The sequence below is a fragment of the Vicia villosa genome, linkage group LG7 (genome assembly GCF_029867415.1).
Source record: "Vicia villosa cultivar HV-30 ecotype Madison, WI linkage group LG7, Vvil1.0, whole genome shotgun sequence".
Classification (NCBI taxonomy): domain Eukaryota; kingdom Viridiplantae; phylum Streptophyta; class Magnoliopsida; order Fabales; family Fabaceae; genus Vicia; species Vicia villosa.
Window position 1 is genome coordinate 73,641,639 of NC_081186.1, and position 23,481 is coordinate 73,665,119.

The window sequence follows — 23,481 nt, forward strand, 5'->3', positions numbered from 1 at the left end:
CTCGGGAGGTTCACTTACACAACAAATCCTAATGTCTACATTATGATCGTTAGGTTTACAAGGTTACAAAGAATCCTATATATAACCTAATTCTAGTTGGACTTGGGCTTGAAATCACAACACTCCTTGCTGTTACAAATCAGCAGATTTCTTCTGCTACAAGCAAGGTCTTTTAATCATAAGTTACCTAATTTATCTCCTAAATTAGTAACAGTTGAATCTTCAATCTTCAGATTTGATTCTTCAATATTCTGACTTGATTCTTTGACCTTTAAAACTGCGCCACATAGGATTCCATAAGGCTTTGTATCTTTAAAACCAAACTGAGCCTTTCTTCCTTAGTTCTGCAGGCGCGATGTCATGGTTGATGTCATGACATTACTTGTAACATCTTGCTTCAGTACCTGTTTTGAACTTATTAATATATGCAAGAGTACACAGTATGACATGCAGCTGCTTCTATGTTTTAGCCAAGCATGAATGCCAATAAGACAATAAACAAGTACTTTCAATCTCCCCCTTTGTCTTATTGTGGCTAAAACTATACATACTATACATTTAAACAAATAAAAACAAGTAAGAAGAAAACTCAAGAGCAGCTGCTTCAACTTTCAGCCTTCAGGTTTCAGAGGTTGGACCACATCATAACATCGTCAGTCTGATTCTACTTCTGTCTTCAGATCTTCCTTTGTTTCTTTTGACAGTAGCAAAATCAGCATCAACCTCTCTCCCCCTTTTTAGCCATAATATGACAAGGATGAACACGATGTCATAATATGCAGTGGAAGAACCTGTAACTCCCCCTGCACATGAGGAAGAAGATACGAGAACAAATTCTTGCCACTGTAGTTCTTCAAGAACTAGCCCTTGTAACTCAGAACACAAATCACAACTAAAGTCTTCCTTCTTAAAGGCAGAACACGAGGATGCATGTAATTGTTATTTCTGTAACATCTTTGGTACAGATCCATGATTTCCCCACCCTGTGATATACTGATTAGATTTTGATAGAGGAACCCATCACAATACCAAATCTGGACACACCCAACACAAACACATAGGAAACACATCTTTGAGTGATCTGATAACTGAAGCCTGCTGCAGATATGCTTATTTATAGCCATAGGAGGATCATAGGAAGTAACGATAGTCAAGGCTTTTAATAGAGTGGAGCGCTTATTGAGGGCAGGAATTCTGTTACACACTGACCACCGCCCAGCCTCTTTTGACTGTTTCTAAAGACAAGAACAGTTTCAATGAATAACCAATGACATTACACGCAGGAGAATCTATTCTTTAATGTCCCGACATCAGATCAGACATTGTCATTTCAGGTCTGTTACATTGGGAAGCACACTTTATTTCTTTGAATATAGGACATAGACTATCCCCCCTTTTTGACTTCAAAATTCCATTCAACGACTCTATTTCCTCTATGGAACAGAAGAGGATACTTACTGTGACAATGCAATAACTTGGCCCATCCATCTACTAGTATAGAAAAACCAGTTTTCTATGTTGGATGACTCAGAACACAAGACAGTCTATGTTCAAGACTATAGACACCCAAGACATATTCAAAATAGACAACACATCTATATTGAACAACAGAGAATACAAGAAGCAACATGTATTCAGACTAGAATTAAAGACTCTAAACAAAGAAAAGACTCAAAATCTTATGCAAAACAACTGCAAAGATTGACCTTAGATTTGACAGAATCTGAACACTACCCTTAATCCCTGTGTTTATCACAATTTGATAAACATAACCTAAACTCTAGACTTATAATAATAACTATAAGAGACTCAGAAACTGAAAGTAAAAACGAAAACAAAGGACTCAATAAACCTGAGCATAATGCATAACATACCTAGATTTTAACAAATGTCTTGATCAAGAGATGTTTATTTGAGAATTCTGCTTCAGGTGTACTTGTGCAATGGTTGGATCATGCACCATATCAGAACAAGTGATACACACCATCAAAACATATTTTTTAGTTGATAAATCAATGAATGTTCCTTGCTGGTTTCAAGGATAAAACATGTTGTGAGTTATGTCCTGACATCTTATACGACATTGTTTATCTGCTTTTGAGATTAGTCATAGACTTTTCATAAAGATTAAATGCAGATTAACTTTGTCATTGCTGATCTTCAAACTCCTTTACTCCCCCTCACTTATACAAACAGAGGATATCTTTGAACTTAAAGCTTCCTTCACTTGGACTTGCCACAGTTTCCAAATTTAGAATACTTAGTTACTTGCTATACAATATACAGTCTGCCACTTACTGTAGCTTGTAGTAGGATAACTTGGAATGATTAACATCTCTAATAACTTTGTTCATAACCGATTGGTGGAGATAGTAGAGTTCTTTATCAGCATAACCAAGAAAAAAAATAGCCAGCATCTCAACATACTACTTCAGACTCTCACTCTGATTAAGAGATGGTGGATGCCATAGTCTATACCTAAAGAGGAGATTCCCTCAAAAGATATCTGGAATAGACTTTAAGGATGGCATGACACTGAGTTAGTCAGACCTTCTGACATCCTTGATTCTTCAACATAACTTCCTTCTATGAATATAACATAAGGAGGTTCACAACTCATAACCATATTTCACTATGTATAAGACACAGTATTCAGTTCCAACAACTGTTCTATGGTAATGAATCACAATATACATCTGGTTCCTTTGATCAGAAGAAAATACCAGATATAAGCTCATCTTGATTTTATTTGTATAAAGGGATAGAAAGGTATACCTTCATAAATCAGTTATGGCACTTTGAGCAAAATAAGTAATTTCCACATGTATGAACATTGTTGTAGAATTACTAATTGATCGTGTCCTGATCAATCATAGTCAGATGTCTCCTCTTCCAGGTCAGGAGTAGGTTCCAAACATATGTACTCACACTACATTTGTTTAGCACCAGAACATCTGTTCTTCAACTGGTAGCTGCATACCAGCACAGATGTCACAACTTTTAGTGTGACATTTATTCCTCCTTTCAGGAAACCGCATGCAGATTTTATGAATGGCTTTGATCAAGAGTCATTCATCAGCAATAATGAACCATGTCAAAAATGAGTGGACTTGAGAGATTACTCAAGTATCTTTGACACTTCAATTATGGCTGTAGGAATCTTCTTAAAATACTTTCTGTTGAAATAACTTAGACTGTGATCTATAGATTAAGCAGCGGAAAACAGTCTCATTTTAACAGAAAACACATTGCTTACTCCACATCTTATAATAGTAAGCAACACACATAGGGCATAACAACGGTTTCACCCTAACAAATAGCTTGCTTCATCTTCAAGCTACATACTAGACCCAAAAACCTACTCATGATCAGATAGTAACAGATATTACCTTATCATAGTCTTTACTGTGTTGAATGTTGAACAAGGCGATTCAAGAATATTCACTCCCGCTTGAATCTTCTGAATTTTACTTTCTTGGACAACATCTACTGGTCAATTTGGTCTAGCAGACCTACAGTTTGGTCCATCCTTCTCTTCTAGGGACCAAACAATATGAACACCCCTATGTTCACACAACAAACTGGTCCTGGCACCGGTCAAACACACCTAGTTACCAAGATCTTACAACTTTAAGATCAAGTAACTCTCTTCATGTCATATGAAGTCTTCAACATGAAAGTAGTTTAGAACACTACTGCCATCCAGATTGGAATCTGCCCATTCCAATCCACACTAAGTCAAAGCTGCCACTTTTGACAATAGTGTTGCTCTTCAAGCTTCAGTACCTTGTCTGCTTTCACTTCCAGATTAAGCAGAGCAAGTTATCACATGAGGTGTGACATCACACACATCCTTGGTAATCTCACCTTCCACCAAGAAAAACAACATGTTGGAAACACAATCAGCACAACAACAGTAATACTTTCCCCTTATCCAGGACAACACATGTTTCCTTGTACTTTGATGAATGGAAGACATAAGACGCATCTTCATGTCTTCAAGAGCGCACCCTCTGTTCAATTCCTCATTGAACACAATCTTTCTCAGTACTCAGACTTCATGCTCCCTTCATGGTTCTTTATTAATGTTGTATCACAATCAAAAACATTCAGCACACACAATCAACCAGCTTAGAGCACACACATCTTCTTGAGTCTTCAATCTTATCACCCTTCTGCCCAAGAGTGATTTAATCCAAGACAAGAGAAAAGCCAACTGCCACTTGTTGTCTTCCTCTTCTATCTGTTGATTACATCATCTACCTTGCATAAAACCAGAAAGTATCTCCCAAAGATCTCATCCAGAAACAGACAGGATGCCCGCTCTGATACCAATTGAAATTCTGGTATGACAGTCTCAGATGTCAAGCACGATGTTAAGACATCTAGCTGTGCAGATATATTATGCAGGGTATTACAACTGATCTCTTAAAATATCTTCTGACCATGATTAATCTGAGATCATACAAACTACAGAACCATTATAAACATTGCATAGCTGAATTATGCAGAGTCACCTCTGAACTGGTTCTGTTACAGACTGCTTAACAATTGAATACCGGATGTCATCCCTGATGTTGTGACATCGTATAATTAACACAGCAGAAAGTAAATAACACACAGAATTGTTCACCCAGTTCGGTTCAAACAACCTACATCTGGGGGCATACCAAGCCAGGAGAGAAGTCCACTATCAGTAGTATTATTTTCTTACAAACAACCTCAGGTTTGCAGGCAACTGCCACAGTATACCTAATAACTACCCAATGATCCTTCTATCTAAGATACCACACTTAGATACGAGATATCACCATCTCTCTTCCTAGATCAATACTGTACCAGTTATTCTTCAAATAGAAGTTACACTTCCAGCACAATTATCCTAAGACTAAGAGTCGTAATACTCCCACCTTAGAACTATCTTGAAGTTGCTTAAAAGCTTCCTTCAAGAACAATACTCAACTCATACCTAATGGCTTAGAGTGAGAACAATAATTCTCTTACTTAACAGTTTCGAGAATAACAACACATCTCCTGCCTACGGGCTTTGAGATGGACAATGGTGACCTTCCCACAACTCGGGAGGTTCACTTACACAACAAATCCTAATGTCTACATTATGATCGTTAGGTTTACAAGGTTACAAAGAATCCTATATATAACCTAATTCTAGTTGGACTTGGGCTTGAAATCACAACACTCCTTGCTGTTACAAATCAGCAGATTTCTTCTGCTACAAGCAAGGTCTTTTAATCATAAGTTACCTAATTTATCTCCTAAATTAGTAACAGTTGAATCTTCAATCTTCAGATTTGATTCTTCAATATTCTGACTTGATTCTTTGACCTTTAAAACTGCGCCACATAGGATTCCATAAGGCTTTGTATCTTTAAAACCAAACTGAGCCTTTCTTCCTTAGTTCTGCAGGCGCGATGTCATGGTTGATGTCATGACATTACTTGTAACATCTTGCTTCAGTACCTGTTTTGAACTTATTAATATATGCAAGAGTACACAGTATGACATGCAGCTGCTTCTATGTTTTAGCCAAGCATGAATGCCAATAAGACAATAAACAAGTACTTTCACATTTGATTTGGACACACACAAAAAAATCACTTTTTTCTCTCAATTTTTTCTATTTAGCCTTCACAAAATTCTTGTTTGTAGCTCTAGACATCTTTGTAGTGAAATGGATCCCAACAATAATCCTTTTAACACCCAAAATTCTACTAATTATCCTTTCATAAAATTGGAAGAAAAAAATTAAATAAATTACTAAATTAGAAAAAAATTAAAATAAAATATTTAAATCTTAATTATTTTAATTTAGTTTCAATTGATAATTGAGATGTAGAAATATATAATCATAAAAACAAATATATAAAAGAAAATAAGAATAAGAAATAAAAGTAGTGGGGTACGGTGTTGAATTTTATTAAACAAAACGATTGTAATGAGTAGAATTTGAATGTGTGTTGAATGATGAGGTGGAAGAGAGAGAAGATGATGTGGAACATAAAAAGTGAAAAAGTAGGGTATTGAATAACTAAAAAATTGTACATAGTCTAATGCAGTCCAGAATTTAAAAAAACATAAACACCAAACTAAACCTTCCATTAGAATTTATAATTGACAAAAAAATGTTTATATTGCAATGTTTAAGAGTGCGTACATTACATTTTAAAACTACAAAACACATCAAAAGAATTATCGCCGGCTAAATCTATTAGTGGTTCCAATTTTGACTTTTCCTTATTCGTTTCCTTCTCGATGTTGTTTAATCTTTTAAATTCGTTCATCCTATCAACAAAAAGATCTGGTAATGTCTCGGCATCTTCAGAATGATGAAGCGCTCATTCCGGTGACGTAGGTGGTATAGGGCATCTCAGTTTCAAGTAAACTTGCACAAAGTGACTCGATTTTGAAAGTCATCCAATACACATGATGCGATCATTTGGATTTGTAAGCGGTGTGGTGCGAAAAGGGAAAAAGGTTTCCGAAAAACATAACGCGTCAAGTCAATACACACCATATCATACGCGCATGCAATAAGATGTTCCATTTCCGGGAATCTCATCCATTTTGACATTGGTGCGTAAGCGCCCAATCAAGGAACAAGAGCTTCGTTAACCGCTTCAAATTTAACTTCATCTCCATATAACCGCATGTATGATTCTTTATGGTTGATGACAGACAAGTTGATGACGGACAAGCGTATGGTTATCCTCTCTATTACCAAGCAACGTCGAGACGGCCCGGTAACCTTAATTACTGTCCCCCACAACATTGACGATCCGCTCGATGTAAGGGTGCATAAAAATCGGTATCTCATCGATGAATGGATTTTTTTGCGGAATAGGCATCTCTTCGATGATTGGAATTTTCGGCGGAATAGGTGTCGGAGGCGATTTGCTTATGCAAGCTCCCTTGTTTGAACTTGTTTAAGATTTTTGAGATTTTGGAGTCGATGAGTCGGGAAAAAGTTTATCGACGTGCTCACAATACAAAGGAGCCCGTGTAGTCGAGTTGTCATTCGGTGTAGGCTTCAATTTCTTTGAAGCACCCTTTGTCTTAATAGGTTGAGAAGGTTGTTTCATGTCGGTTGTTTCGGGATATCCAATCTTCCGCAATTGTTCTTTGATGTGTAGTTTCATGTTGTCATCGACCTCGAAAACCTCTCTTTTATCGCTTCCAATTCGGAAGTAATAGAGATACTCAACTTTTCTTCTTCGATGCAACCATCATCATCATCAAAACTAAGTCTTTTCCAATGAGGGATAACTTCGTTCATTCTTATTGGCTCACCTAGTCTCACCTTTTTAGCAATAACACAAGCACACTGGAGATATACGTTTTAATAATAATGCAACCACACTTTGCGCTATCGGAACCGACAGTTTCATCTTGTTTGGCCTCGTGAAAAATATAGTTCAACCCGGACCGAGACATATTGCCGATCAACTGAGAATAAAGAATATTGTCCCTAAATCGATGTTCCAACAACGTAATGCTCCGACCAAATGTGGTTTGTATCTCATTGTATTGGTTTTTAATCATGAGATTGACAGTGTCCCAATCTCGACACAAGTCACCCGTGTTATTAGCCAACCAATTTTTCAAACTAGCATGTGTCGACTCAACTCTGTTTGTGGTTGTATTCCCAAGGTGTCGGACATTATCAGTCCACACACACACAAACTTCTCCTTCACCTTATCAAGAATGGTGCTTTCAACATATTTCAATAAACCGGGATACTTTTCACACATTTTTCGAAATTGAATGACACAATCGGCAAATAATTCTTTGGTCGAAGAATTTACAATACGATTCCATGCATCCATTATTTGTTCGACAATCACACCTGGCTTCACCGATTTTCCACCTTCGGTCTCTACTTGTTTCGTCCCTATCGCGGGTTTAACTTTACTTCTCACATTACATGTTATGTGATATCGACAAAGTAATGCATTAGAAGAAGGAAATACCTTTGTCACCGCATCCATTAACATGGGATCGCTGTCCGTAACAACCGCCTTAGACTTCTCGACTTGTTCCTTCAAAAGTGACCGACGCACCTCTAATGCCCACCTAAAATTATCCTCTTTTTCACACTCCAAAAAAGCAAAACCAACGTCGTATGTCTTCTCGGTGGATGTAACACCTACCACCTCAAATAACGAAAGTCTGTACTTGTTGGTCTTGTAGGTAGAATCGAGAAAGAGCATTGTCGGGAACGTGTTGAACAACTTTATCAAATCTGGATGAGTCCAAAAAATCTCTCGGACTGTAACCTCATCGTCGCAAGTTCTGTACCGCGACACATATTTATTATCATCCAACAATTTCAACAGTTGTTGCATCTCATTTCTATCTCCCCTAACCGCCTTATTATTGTGGTACCAGATGTTATACACTTGTCTTATATTTGATACATTGTCGGGTTCCTCCCGTTTCAATGTGGCAAGTATATTTTTCGGTAGGACAAGATTCAAGTACATGTCACTAATACATGTCTTCTCTTCCGAATTGAGACGACATACACTAGGATGACCTTATAATTTTGCGCACAAGTCATGGTTATGCAAGCCACAAATAACACTAAATTTCCACTTCTTGCTAGCCAACATGTAACCACGAATTTTAAATGGACACTCGCATTTTCTAGTACCCGTGTCGTTTCTTTTAAACTTCCTTAGAGGAGGATGATATTTCCCGCTTCTTTCACACAACATTGTTACGAACGCATTTCTTCTTACCATACCATTATCTGATCTTCCTATTACCGCACCAAAACCAAGGTTAGTTGCATTCCTACGAATCCATGTGAGCATGTTATCACGATCATCAAACTCTTGCTTGTTATTAAAGTCACCGCCGACATCGACCGCCTTTACGACTACCCCTTCAACCTTTGGTGAAACATCGACTGAAGGAACTAATTCTCTTGAGATATTATCGGGGTGCACCATACCTATTTATAAACAATAACACAAAATCACAAAACTGCTGGAAAAAACAGCACAGACACGTTTCGTAGATGTATCTACGGAAGCAACATTACTTTTTTGACAGAAAATTGACGCATAATGTGAGCAATGCAATGGACAAAGATGACTATTTACTTGAAATTCCGCATTCTCTTGCTCCCTTTGATTTGTGTCACCAAAAAGTTGGAGTTTTGGAGTGAAAAATGATATTGATGATGTAGTGTTTTTAGGTTGTGGAGAGGTGAGTGTTGGAGAAGAAATGTAACAATGAGGGAGTGATCATGCTGGTTCAAAATATACCAGATACTTCTGTAGGTGCATCTACGAAACATTTTGGCGCGAAGTCATTCTGTAGATGTACCTACGGAATATTCCTTGAACTGAATTAATTTTCCATTTTCCCTAACGTTCACTAGTTTAAAATACTTCTGTAGATGCACCTACGGAAAAATTCAACTTTTGGAAAAGAAAAAAAAGGTGCTTCCCGATGTGCGTCTACGAAAGCATGAGACATATTTGGAATTTCGCCAAGTGCATAAGAGAATCAAGGGGTGTAATGAGAAATTATCTATTTTGAAGGCTTGATGTGCTTTTTTCCCCTTATCTTTACTTTGGTATTCATTTCAATTCTTCAACTTAAAAAAAAATTGGTTTCATTCCTTATCTCTTCAAACCGCGTCATGTTAGTCTCTTATGTTAGGTATGTTAGTCAAAATCAAAATAAGAGACATGTGGCATACACATGGTGCTGATGTGGATTAAACATTATAACAAAAGGTGGATTGTAAAGATTTTCTCATTTTTGTTGTAAAACCCGAACCCGAGCACAGAAGCAAAATTGAATGAGATCAAAGGTGAAGCAGACCGGCAAAACAGAGAAGCGAAATCGAAGGTGAAATCTTTGGCGAAATCAAAGGAAAGAAGCTTACATACCATTATTGACAACAGTTAGTGATCAGGTTCGGTATTATGTATGTTAAATGTTAGCTGAGTTTTTAGGGTTTGTAATGTTATCTGTATTGGGTGTTAGATTTCTATGCATATAATTGTTAAATGTTTAGATATTCAAATGCTATGGTTTATTGTTTGGTATTTTATTAGTTTATATGATATATTGATATAAGACCCATTATAATTTAGTGTTTGCAGAAAAATAGGTAGAAATTGATGAATATTTGCATATGGTAATTCATTATGCTGGTGAATTCATTGATAAAGATTTAAATGAGTACGGAGGAGGACAAATTCAAGATTTAAAAATTAATGTTGACTAGTGGAGTTTTTTTTAGTTAGTAGGTGTACTCAATGAATTAGGTTATACTGAAATATATACATATATTACAAGGACCCTAAGGTGGGATGAATGTTTTAGTTGATGACAAAGGTGCATTAGATATTACTGATCTTTGTAAGGTGCATCTAAGTATTGCTATCTACATCCAACACCCTTTGTCTCAGCCTGAATATTATGAGACTCCCATTGATGATTAAGTAGATGTTAATGATGAAGAGTTAGTTAATCCTGAGGAAGAATAATTGATTGCCAAACTATACGAGGAAGTAATTAGGGAGGATTCTGAGTTAAAGGATGGTGAGGGCCAACAATTGAATATGAATGCAAGTGATGTTAAGGGTCAGCATGGGGATGTGAATGCTAATGTTGGTAAGGTGCGTAATGATGATGTAAGTTCTAATGATAAAGGGAGACTAAGGATATGTTTAGATTGGTGGAATATGACAGAATCGAGCAGAATGAAATGGTGAATAATAAGAAAGACTAATGAGAAAGATGACACATTTCCACCAAAATCTTGATCTTAATTGTTGATCTTAATTATTTTTATTAATTAATGAGAAAGATGACACATTTCCACCAACATCTTTAGGGTGTGTTATTTTTAAGATTTCAAATTATATTTTTAAAAATGTGATTTTTGTAAGTATAATATTTTTTCACATTTGTTTCGAGTTTTTAAAATTTATTAATTTTAATTTTTTTTAATTAAACCAACTTTGTCAAAATATGAGTAGTAGTATTACAGTATTTCTGAAAATAATCACCCTAAAATTACTATGTCATTTCATACCTTAAAACAAACACACACTTATTTGTGTCATCTATTTTAAAAATTCAACTCTTTTCTCTTTATGAGTTGTTGAACACTTACACAAAATTTCAGCTTATTTAAATGTGAGCTCGCAAAATAAAACCAAAACCAAAAAATTGGTATCCTTATCATCATTTCTCTGTTTTTTTAAGCCTATAAAACGCATGCCTTTCTTTGTTGTAGACCATTGCTCCCTTGAGATAAATGTGTATTTCAATTGACGATTTCCTCTTCTATTGTGACGATGGTGAAGTCCTTTGAGAGGTCTCTTATAAACATTAATCAATGGGTTTGATTATAAACAAAAAATGGAGAGATAACCGTCACCAAATAGAAAGGAGAAGCTAATTCAGATCATAGTAACATAAATGAGCACTACACAAGAAAAATGGAATATTTCTTAAGTTACAAACACATGCAACCGGTTTAAACATATTGCAAATGAATGATGAAATATCAATAATCCTATTTTCTTCCATTCAAGAATACCACAAACAAAGCCACAATAACACCATGCTCTATACTCCCAGGAAAAATTGTCAGCCGAAATTTACCCCTACTCACATATATTTGATTAAGCTTGTACATAAGACTACTCTGCAAAAAAAAAGTACAAATCAGAATTAATCTTTATGACATACAAATGCTTATAAATTGAGAAACTTCACTTTATGTACCTGTGCCACCAAATTAGTGTCCTTATAGATGCTGCATGATTTCTTGAAAGGAGAACCTATAACTCTCAAGTCACAAACGTCGTCGTTTAATCTCTCACCAGCAAAATTCACCTCTAACTCAATTCTAGTAAATGTTTTCACGGTCCTTTTCACTTCAAACACAAGCTCCTTTTCTCCATCCCCACTTCCCTTATAACATTTCCAAATCCCATTCTACAAACAAAAAAATAAAATAAAAAACAAATTTTTAGAATTGTAGAACTTTGGTGCGTCCAACCTAACAATATCGACATTTTTGTCGGTTGAATTATGATTTGCGGACAATTTTAAATATTTTTTGGATAAGAAAAAAAGAGAGACTAACTTGATATCCGTGGATGGAGAAGAGAGGATGATCGTCGGGATCGAGCAAGAGTTTGGTATCCTTTGGAGGAGGAGAGGAGATGGAACTGGGATTGGGTGGTTGACGGTGGACCTTGAAGACAATGTTACCTGATGCATCGGTGAAGGATAGGATGCCACGTGGAAGTCCGGCGTGTTTTTTGGAACCGAAGAGATCGATTGGGATGTGGTGATCATCGGTGGCTGTGTAAGGATAATCTGAAGTTTGCAATTCCATGGTTGCTTTGTTTATTTTTTTCCCTCTAGGAATCTAATCCACCGCTGTAACATATACATAGAATTACACGATTTGTGAACAACGGAATCTGATGCTGTCTTTGTAGCTTTACTTGACTCGAACCCGTGTGAGAGAGAAACGGGTGGGTTTTGCAGCTTGTAAGAGGCGGGTTCGGGTAGGTGGATAACTTTACTTTTTGTTGTTTCTTCTTCCTTTCTTCCTGTTCACAATCAACTCTAGCAAAGTCAAAGAAGCATTCTACTCACATGTTTTTCTTTTGTTTCTCATGTAACTTTTTAATGGTAGAAATATATAAAGTAAATAAAAGGGAATTGAATGGTACTTGTTTCTTTTTTAGCGAAGATTTGACCGGAGTATTTTCCCAGGTAGAATTGAGGTCAAATATGAGAAAATGTGTTTTGACAATCAACATTTTTATTCTGTCAACATTTTTTTATACTGTTTAGTTTTGACACATTTGATTTAGTACCAAAAGTTGTGGATCTTTTATAGAGATTGTCAATGCTCATGCATAACAATGTTGTACCTCATAAGACATTGAATGTAGTTTTTAAAAAGATTAATCTTGTCATTCAAAAACAATACCGACGCAGCTTCTTATTTGTTTGCCTGCTATTTACATATAATCTTTATTATGTATTTTAATAGGTTTTGCTAACCAGTGCCCTCAGGGCAAATGGTTAAGCATTCCAAAAAAAGAAAATATTTTATAAAAAATTTAATATTTCAATTTTTGAGGCATTAAATACGCAGATTACCGAGATAAATTTACTATTTTTAAAGTCTACCATTGTCCTAAGGGCACTGGATAACATTTCCATATTTTAATTTATTGACTCAATTTAGCAATAAGCTCAATTTACAAACTAATAGATGAACCTTCCTCCCCGAGCAATGCATAGGAGCACATTATACTTTCGTATCTCAATCATTATCATTGATCTATATTCAACATTTGTCCGCTCTCCATGCCAGATTAATCGAAAACAATTCTAATTGTCTCATATATATAAGTGTGATTGATTCTTCGCACACCTACATATATAGTTCCATTTCTTCCGATCACTAATTTGAGCTTGAAATGATAACCTTGCATAGATTCCTCTCTTTAATCATCGTAGACCATAATCACCTTACTTAGAGCTTCGCGACTTTGGTCATCTTCGGCATTTCATCTAATTATGTTATAATATGAAATAATACTAAAGGGCGAAGACAACTCACTTAATTCTAATAACATTTAATAATAAAGACAATTTAAAACAAACTAAATTTTATTTAACAAGGTGTGATAACCTTGTAAGTGAAAATTCAATTTTTTCCAACAAATCACAGTAACCCTCTTGAGGCTTGTTGACGAGGATTATCATGAACCAAGATTTTTGTTGCTGCTATCCTTCCTTTCTTCACTATTTTTTATTCATAATAGCAAAAGGTATCCTGCTAGCTGGATTCTGTGCACTACAATTTGGTTGGACCATCACATCAGCATGTTAAGACATTTTTTGGAGCCGGAACGCATGGTAACATTGTGTATGTTTGAGGATGGAGGTAGTTCCAATTGATAAGCTACAAACCGAGTTTTGTTTACCACTTGAAAAACATCATAAAACATAGGCAAGAATGGGGATTTGACCCTGATGACAATAATGTTCCTTCATGAATGGTCGTCTAATGCTGAATCGTGCAACCGATTGATAACGGTGGTTTTGAGGTTATTATTACCCATAATGACCAATTTTACTTTCCTTCTCAAATAAACTTAGGATGAGAAAGTGGGTTGAATTCTAAATTATAAATTAGTGTCTCAAGGTGGTCACTTTTCTGAACTGAACGGTTTAAGTCCCATGGTGTGGAGCTACAGAATTGAAACATAATGACTTTAAGTTAACACATTCCTTCCTTGAAAGAGTATTATAAACTATTATTGGATATTTTATTGCATTGGAATTTAAAATAAAACATCAGCATAGAGGTGGAAATAGGCTGGATCGAACTACACTTTGTCAAACCTAAATCTGACTTGTAAAAAAAATCGAAGTTTAAGTCTGGTATGTAGCATGTCGTAGGCTTATTTTTAGGTCTGAGTCTGACCTTTTCGAAAGTCTAGTTAGCCTACATAAAAGCCTATTTGTTTTAGACATATGTAAATAAGCAATTAAAATAATGCTTAAATAGACTAACTAACTAAAAGACCAAGAGATTAAAAATTTATTTGCATTGACTTATTTTAACTTATCTATTAGCATAAGTTCCGTGAAACTATTTATTTAAGAACTTATGAAAACAGTGTTTATGAGGTTTTTTTATCTTATTTTCACAAGTCTTCAAGATAACCAAATTTTATTTATGTATTTCAATTCAAAATACAAAACATATCATAATGATAATAAAAAAATTATTCATATTTATTTAAATGGGCTGGTCTGATAGGCTTAAAAAACTTTTTTTTTGGAGCCTGATGTCTAACTTTTTTAACTAAATACGCTTATAAAAAAACCTAAGTCTTTTCTATTTAAAAAAAAATAGTGTGGTCTGGTTTGAGCCTGTGTAGGCTAGCATGTAAATCTCTGTTATCGGCCTGACCTATTTCCACCCAGCATGTAAAACATAAATGTTCAATTTATGACAAGGGATCATGAGCTAAGTAGAATCCTATTTTTTGACAACATAAAAAATTTCAAGCAATTCCCTTTCATAAACGCAACATAGCTTGTTGTCTAGGCCCCCTTTCATAAATTGACAATATAGCTTGTTGTCCAGGCCCCAAATATTTTCTTATATAAGCAATAGGATGGTGGTCTTTCATTAGAGCAACATTTATCTCCTTTCTTAGAGCATTAGACTTAATCACAATTTTTAGTGTGAAGTCATGAAAGCTCATAACTGGGGCAGAAGTAAGAGCTTGTTTCAAATCATGAAAAGCTTTAGTGGTTTGGTTACACCATATAAATGAGTCTTTTCTTATGTATATCAGTTAAAGGCTTAGTTATTTTTAGAAAGTCTTTGACGATGTTTTGGTGATTTCGGCTTATTGTGGTGACTAAAGCCTTCTCATTTGGGCTATGGACTAGATGGAGAGATCAATATTCAATTGATGATAGGAAATGTTGGGAGGATAAGGTGAATAGGTCGACATTGCCCTTGAGGCACTTAATAAGGTCTCTTTCCATGAAGGAAGGTTGGCTCCAATATTTACCTTTCTAGAAGGGCTATCTTTGAGTTGGACGAATATGAAATCACCTTCTGGGACCGGCCTTGTAATCTTAATTCGCGCCTCAATAGGGAAAGGTCCCCTAGGGCCGCACTCGAAGTTTGATGTGGCCTCTTCTAGGCACGTGTCAAAGTTTACGATATCGACATCTAAGGGATGATTCTAGGAAGAATTGGTTTTTTCACCCTCCCTTTCGGTTGGATGGTTGTCGTGGTTAAATCCTTTAGTAATGCTTCATGTATTTGATGAGCTATTGTCCAGTCAACATGGACGATTACTAGTTCAATGCAAACATTGTGATATTTCATCTTCATATGGATGATAAAAGTGATGATATCAAGGGTTGCAAAAAAAAAAGCTTTCCCAAGATGCACATGTAAATACTTTTATAGGGGACTATTAAGAACTGCATGTCTATCGTCTGTGCATTCCTCCCTTCTTAGAGACTAACCACAAGCTTTATGAGAAAAATTTTATTTAACTTTCACACTCTTTATCTCTAAGTTTTATTTAACTTTCTCTCGCTAAATGTTTTAGCCAAATTCCTTTGTGAGTGAAGATATATCTGTAACTCTGGAAATGGTAGAAATGTAAAATTTTCCAATGGAATTTTTTGTATATACCTTGGTTGAATACTTTCCATTTAGGGATTTATACGGGTTTCCAATGAAATGTAAAAGCTTATATTTAAGGATTGTGTGATCAATCCTAGGTTTGGTTTAAGATTAGCTAGTGTTCAAATCTTCATAGGTTCTTGGTTAGCCCGATTAAAACTAAGATAGGTTGAAACTCAACTCGGTATTAAAAACTTCACAGGTTCTAGATCAACCCGACTAAAACCTCACAATTTTTTGGTTAGCTTGACTAAAACCAAAGTATTAAGCTTAAATTTTTTGGAACTTGAAGACTAACCACTCCAAGGTTAGTGGAAAGAAGACTAATCACTTTAATCCACCCTCTGGAAGGAAGATTGTTTGCTTCTCAACAATATATTGAAGAAAACATGCAAACACCTACATCCATCATCTTGTATTATTTGGTATAAGATTAACCATCATTTCCTTGTATAAGGGGATTCATGAGTTTTCCTACTAAAAGCTCTAAACTATTATTGAAAACTCTCAAGATCAATTCTTGGGGAGAGGAGTAAGTCCTTTTGATTTGATCGGGCCTTTATAATTCTTGGTGTTCTTCTTCTTCCCTTAAACTCTTTAAATTCCACAGTTTATTTTCGGCTATTTATTTTCTGCTGCCTAAGTTTTTGAAACTCTGTTTTTAGTATGAAAAAGATTTCAAAACCAAGTTTTTTCAAACCACACAATTCACCCCCTCTTTTGTGTGAAGTCTCAAGTCCAATACTTTTGACATTGGAGTGGACATTTCCAAAGACAAACACGTTCCACTCTTTCAACTTATTCTTTAACATCTTAAGCTTAGAATTTAGGATAAACATTAGACACCCAACCACTCTAGTGGCCCAAACCTCAGCCACCACAACTTACGAGAATCATTCAGAGTCCACATTCTGATGAATTTAAATTAAGGCATAGTAAGATAGTTGTCCACCCAGAAGTCTTGGGGGATAGGAAAATGGTCAGACATGTTTCTAACCAGGGTAATGTAGGAATTTAAGGTACATGTGTTGATCCACTACTGGTTGTAGATTGCTCTATCTAACCTCTTCATAGTGGGTCTTCCTCTCCTTCCACTAGGGATGGCAAACGGGCATGCCCGCCCCGTTTAGGCCTGCCCCGCAAAAGCCCGCGAAAAAACGGGGCGGGGCTGTGCGGGCTTTTTTAAGAGTGCGGGTCTAAAACCTTGCCCCGCCCCGCAAAAAAGTGAGGGCGGGGCGGGGAAAGCCCGCGGGCATTCGGCTTTTTAGGACTAAAAATAGTAAAATTCTATAAAAAACAAATGCCCGCAAAAGCCCACAAAAAAATGGGGCGGGGCGGGGCGGGCACATTAAAGAGAGCGGACCTAAAACCTTGCCCCGCCCCGCGAAAAAGTGCGGGTAAAACGGGCTTTCCCCGCTGGCCGGACCCGTTTTGCCACCCTACCTTCCACTAGACCAAGGAAACCAAGCTCCCCTAGTGGGTAGATGAAGAAGGTCATTGCTAGAAGTACACTATTGAAAGTCCATAATAGGTTGTATGAAGGGGTGTGGCTACCCATGTACTTATGAGCCTTAACTATGGCATTGTAGTCCCTAATAAAACACCAAGGTATCTTGAGGTTTGTGGAAATCTCAGAAAGCTTACTCCAAAAGCTTCTTCTAATCCTGTAATTTGTTAAAGCTTAAACAACACTAATTCCAAAAGTCTTAGATTCATGGATTACAGAAAAATCTTTCACTACTATGGAAAACACAAATTAGAGTAGGGTTGATATGGTTACTACAAAAGCACTAGATATTGGACATCAAGTTGCCTCTTGAGTTAGTAGAAAATAGCTTGAGACCTAATCTCCTTAGCCAAGCATTAAAGAAGTCACTAAATATATGGATTATTACTAATAATAAGATTTTCTATGCTAATTTTGAGGCATTATTATCTAAACCCCTTATGTTTTAATAAAATACTTCTTCTTGAGTGTTTGAAGTTACCAACTTTGGACCTGGATAAGTGTTTTCTTTTGTGGATTTTCCTTGATGGGCCAGACATTAAAATCTTTGATGGTGAAGAATGTATATCATCATCCTCAATCTCATCAGTCATGTTGGCCTATGATTGCTTGAGGAATTGCATATTTTTATCCACTCCTTGAGGTTGAGCAAGAGTCCCCTCCTTGGCACCTTTATTTTTTTCTAGTTGAAATTGTGTGGCATCCACAAATTCAGAACCCTGGGAGCTTTCACTACTACAGAAAACCCATTTAAAAACGCTTGGAAAGTACATATAATTACGCGGGAACAAACGTTGTTATGTAGAGTGTTGTCATAAATACATTACTTACAATCACGATCTTGGGACCGTTGTTGTATTTTAGAAAGCGCGCGCGATATCACAATGGTTAGTTAAACCAACCGTTGTGATAGAACTAATGGTCCCAGGTTCGATTCTCAGCAGCAATATTTTGGAACATAAATTATAGTTCATCACGGTTATACTAGATAACTGTTGTGGTAAGTACCCAAAGTTTATTAGTACAACGTAGATTACTTGTTTTTCCACACACCTTACTAAAAAATACAACCATTCAAATTGATGAAGAAGTATATAATCTGAAAATTAAACTATTCTTGAAAATCAGCTTAAACAAACCACTGTTTTCCGAATTGCACGTGTCTCATCATTCATTTACTTCTCTTTAACACACAAAATTGGTTCAATGGTATGATTCCTTCATTGCATCAATTCCTTCGATTCTAGATTAATTTGAACAACAATAATTTATTGGCTGGGTATTCCTCATTGTCGTCGCTTATCATTGTGATTGTTATGATAATTTATCATCATAACAATCACGATGATAAGCGACGACAATGAGGTAGACCTAACCAATAATTAAATTTTATTCAAATTACACTATAAGAGAAGATATCGATTTATCGAAGAAATCAAGTCATTGAATCACATTCTAAATGCTAAAGAGCGTGAACTGAATAATGAGATGCAGGCAATCCGAGAAACATTGATTTATATAAGTTGGTTTTTAAATACAACTTAATTTTCATATTATAAATTATTATGTCAATTTAAATAAATGTGTTTTCAATGAAAGGTTAGTGAAACAAACAATCTACATAGAATATAATAAACTCAAATAACAACATCATACAACAAAACCATATATTATAAATTTGTGAGCATTTAATGAAAAAGATATATTATAAATTTCCAGGACACACCTTTTATTGAAACTAATCGTGGAACAGAAATCAATTCTGAAGTGCATCTAGTTTGTGAACCAATGAAAAAGAAATATAAAGAAGAAGAAGCTTACACAATAATTTCATACTTCTTATATTTCTTCTCATTGTATCTCAAACTAGATGAAGTTTGTTGCCGTTGTTGTTTTTTCATTAACTAAAATGTGTTGTTCTTGTTGAGTCTTACAATAACCATGAAAACATCTTGATTGTGAAGCTATGAAAAAAATACAAGGTGGATGAAGTTTCCATCACAGCTTCATGCTTCTTGTACTTTTTTCCACAACTACACAAACAATATGTACCATATGCAAAGTATGGTCTTTGTTATAAGGTAGTGAAGACGAATTTGAAAAAAATGAGAACAATTAATCAACAAAAATAACATGCAATAAACGAGATAATGAGAAACTATCTAACAATAAGATGTAAGAAGAAGAATACCTTAACATATGAAGCAGAAGATTCATGGCTAATGGCGAAGAAGAGAAAAAATGGGTGCTAGAGTTCCACTATGAAGGAAACGACGCTACTGTCAATAAGTGAGTGTTATTTCGCTTATATATGGATGAATTAAATCTTATATTGAGTGAAATAAATCTTACGAGATATAGAAACAAACTAGAATAAGATCTTCTGATTTTTTTTATTTGGATTTTAAATAGAAAATCAATTAGAATTAATAAAAATTAATGAGAATGATTAGAGAATCAGAATAACTAAAAAATGAAGAAACATAAGAATACAAATGATTAAAAAAATGAAAAACATAAGAATTCTGGTAGGCCATAATCAATACAATAATTTTAACAATTATTTCTGAACAAGAATTTTGATAGGTCTTAAGTGTCAAAAGCATGTTTTTCAACAATCAAAAAGATTTAAAAAAATGAAGAAACAGCCATCAGCCTACTACCAAATTTATGTTCCACATCAGAATAGTGGTGTCATGTTTAAAAATCATCTCTTGATTCATTAAAAGAATGTTGTTCTATTTAGAATTAATTGGTTTATTGAAAACTGTAAACAACAATACAATGTTGCTCCATTTTTTGACATCTTTGATAATTTTTTATCGCATATTTGTATAACAAAATCCACAATTAATTTGAAAGATATTATAATATAGGTCATTTTTATAAAATTTAAAATTAATTGAAAATTATTTGATATATTACAAAGAAAGATCAAAATTAATCATTTTGATTAAGAGTTTAATGGTTATGTACTGACAGTATAAAAAAGTTTTATCTGTTATCCAATTAGAATATAACGTTCTGTCATGTCATACAAGTTTTTTTAAATTTTCAATCTGACTTGTCCTGATTCATGGTCGTCATTGGTTGACGGTGTAAAACTATTTTACACTGTAAGTGCATATTCTTTTTTTTCTTTGATTAATATTAATCCAAAATAGAAAAACAAACATATATGTCCGATGTACTAAAGTGCAAGCGAGTTATATTATTGGATTAAAGTACCAAAAGAAATATTTCATGCATCAAAATAATTGATAAAAAGCCAAAGCAATAATAAAAGCTCGCCTAATGACTGAGGATCTTACGTATGACATATCTTCCAACAACAATGATAGGCAATAATAAACAATATAAGTGGTTTTGGCACTCTGTATAAGTTGCTGCTTATCTGTAATCCATTAATAATATATTATGGGACCCTGACTATTGCTAGCCATATATAGACAGACCAAAATAACGTGAAATTCCAATCCAATCTATTTTAAGTATTGTGCTAATAGAATTGAGGTAGCATTTGCAAGCTATGGAATTCCAAAAAGGAGAAAATGTTGCTTCCAATTTGCTGAAAGCTCAAAGTCACATATGGAATCACATTTTCAACTTCATCAATTCCATGTCACTTAAATGTGCTGTTGATTTAGGCATACCAGATATAATACACAACCATGGCAAAGCCATGCCACTCTCAAAACTCATTTCTTCACTACCAATCCACCCTTCCAAACAATCCATTATCCCTTGCTTGATGCGAATCACTACTCATTCTGGCTTTTTCTCTCAGCATAATGTTACAGAGAATGAGTTAGAAATTGAGTATGTGCTAACTGATGCATCTAGATTATTACTTAAGGACAATCCAATGAGTGTGGCACCGTTTGTGCAGGCGATGCTTGATCCAGTTTTAACAAATCCATTTCATCAATTGTCGACTTGGTTAAAAAATGATGATCATACGGCCTTTGAAACGACCCATGGGAGGCTTTTTTGGGATTATGCTGCACATGACCCAATATTTAACCGTTTATTCAATGAGTCTATGGCAAGTGATGCTCGATTAGTGAGCAATCTGTTGATTGAGAACTGCGGAGAAGTGTTCAATGGATTGGAGTCATTAGTAGACGTTGGAGGAGGCACAGGGACCATGGCAAAGTCTCTAGCCAAATCATTCCCACAATTGGAATGTATTGTGTTTGATCTCCCACATATTGTTGATGGCTTACAAGGAAGTGATAACCTAAACTATGTTGGTGGAGATATGTTCCAAGAAATTCCTCAAGCACATGCCATTTTGTTGAAGGTACAACACAATTTTTGTTAACTTGAGATAGATTATACTGTCCTTGTAGATCCCTAATAATTAATGTTTAGTGACAATTAAAACACTAAACAAAACATTAGTACAAGAAAAAACAAAACTAGTGACAACAATAAAATATGTCATAAAATTTAGTGTGAAAATTAAGTGTTCACGTGAATGGTGTGCTAGATTTGTTGATAGAAATACAAACAAAGTAATGATATGAAATGAAAGCTATGGAGAAAGGATATGAAATCAAAATAATGTTCATATATATATATATATATATATATATATATATATATATATATATATATATATATATATATATATATATATATATATATATATAAAATTTAGTTAAAATTTTTTTTCTTCGTATTTTATTAATATTTTTAATTTTATCATAGTGGATATTGCATGACTGGAATGACGAGGAATGTGTGAAGATATTGAAGAAATGTAAGGAATCATTGGAGAAGAAAGGTAAAGAAGGGAAGGTGATTATAATAGAGATGGTGTTAGAGAATGAGAAGGAAAATAATAATGAAACACAAACACAACTCTTTTTTGATATGTTGATGATGGTAACACTCACTGGAAAAGAAAGAAACAAGAGAGAATGGATTAAGTTGATTTCTTCAGCTGGTTTTAGTGACTATAAGATAACTCCAATATTAGGCTTAAGGTCTGTTATTGAGATCTATCCATAATAATAAAGTCAGTTTTCATCATTGTAACAATGATAATGTTTTGATTGGACTTTAATTTATCATGTGGATTTTTTTAAAAAAAAAAATCAAAATCATTAAACAACTTGTTAATATTGTTATTTGTTATCTGTTATTTCACATTTAATGAAATAGATGGAAATTAATGTTATTTTTAAAGTTTATTGTTGTCTAATCAGCAAGTTAAAGCATTGTTCATATATTAGCGCCAGTGAGTATTCTTTTTTTTTTTTTTTTGGGATTTTGTATAGTTTTTTAATGTAATACTTTGATATGGAGGATATATATAGTCTTAGTATTCATGACATTGGTATATCTACCAATGCTTTTAATGATTTTAATGAACTAATCTTCATACCATGTTTATTTGGTTTATAATGGAAGATGAGCAAAATACAAGAAACATGTGGTTTAAAAAACTTTTTCTTTATAAATTTAGTTGAAACTAACTATCTCAATGTAAAACATAAAATAAACAGAAATAAGGAGATATGAGAAAATTGTTCTGGTTCACTACCACAATTTTGTAGCTATGTCCATTCCCTTCATACAAGAAGTATTTTTTCTTACTATATTAATCAAATTTATTACAACCACTAAAATATATCCTTATCCGGCCAGTTTACAATATCTTAAATTTCTCACCCAAGAACCAAACTTAACCAAGCCTCTTTGTCATCACAAACATCTAAACAT

General features: G+C 34.6%; 3 protein-coding genes across 4 annotated transcripts; 1 reads left to right on the plus strand and 2 right to left on the minus strand.

The window, feature by feature from the left end:
• Nucleotides 1–6,944: 6,944 nt before the first annotated feature.
• Nucleotides 6,945–8,502, minus strand: LOC131619338 (uncharacterized). The gene is made up of 3 exons (XM_058890446.1): nucleotides 7,990–8,502; nucleotides 7,319–7,758; nucleotides 6,945–7,230 (listed from the first exon to the last, which is right to left on the minus strand). The coding sequence occupies exons 1-3, from the start codon at nucleotides 8,500–8,502 to the stop codon at nucleotides 6,945–6,947; spliced, it is 1,239 nt and encodes a 412-aa protein (XP_058746429.1).
• Nucleotides 8,503–11,436: 2,934 nt separating this feature from the next.
• Nucleotides 11,437–12,625, minus strand: LOC131617448 (protein LURP-one-related 7-like). 2 transcript variants are annotated; one of them, XM_058888734.1, is made up of 3 exons: nucleotides 12,141–12,622; nucleotides 11,777–11,989; nucleotides 11,437–11,696 (listed from the first exon to the last, which is right to left on the minus strand). In XM_058888734.1, the coding sequence occupies exons 1-3, from the start codon at nucleotides 12,393–12,395 to the stop codon at nucleotides 11,565–11,567; spliced, it is 600 nt and encodes a 199-aa protein (XP_058744717.1). In that variant the 5' UTR covers nucleotides 12,396–12,622; the 3' UTR covers nucleotides 11,437–11,564. The 2 variants fall into 2 exon arrangements, with proteins under 2 accessions (XP_058744717.1, XP_058744718.1); XM_058888735.1 differs by having other exon boundaries at nucleotides 11,557–11,691; nucleotides 12,141–12,625.
• Nucleotides 12,626–21,224: 8,599 nt separating this feature from the next.
• Nucleotides 21,225–22,886, plus strand: LOC131617450 (probable O-methyltransferase 3). Its single transcript, XM_058888736.1, has 2 exons — nucleotides 21,225–22,054; nucleotides 22,465–22,886. Exons 1-2 carry the CDS (start codon nucleotides 21,281–21,283, stop codon nucleotides 22,765–22,767), a joined length of 1,077 nt encoding a protein of 358 aa, XP_058744719.1. The 5' UTR covers nucleotides 21,225–21,280; the 3' UTR covers nucleotides 22,768–22,886.
• The last annotated feature ends 595 nt before the right edge of the window (nucleotides 22,887–23,481 follow it).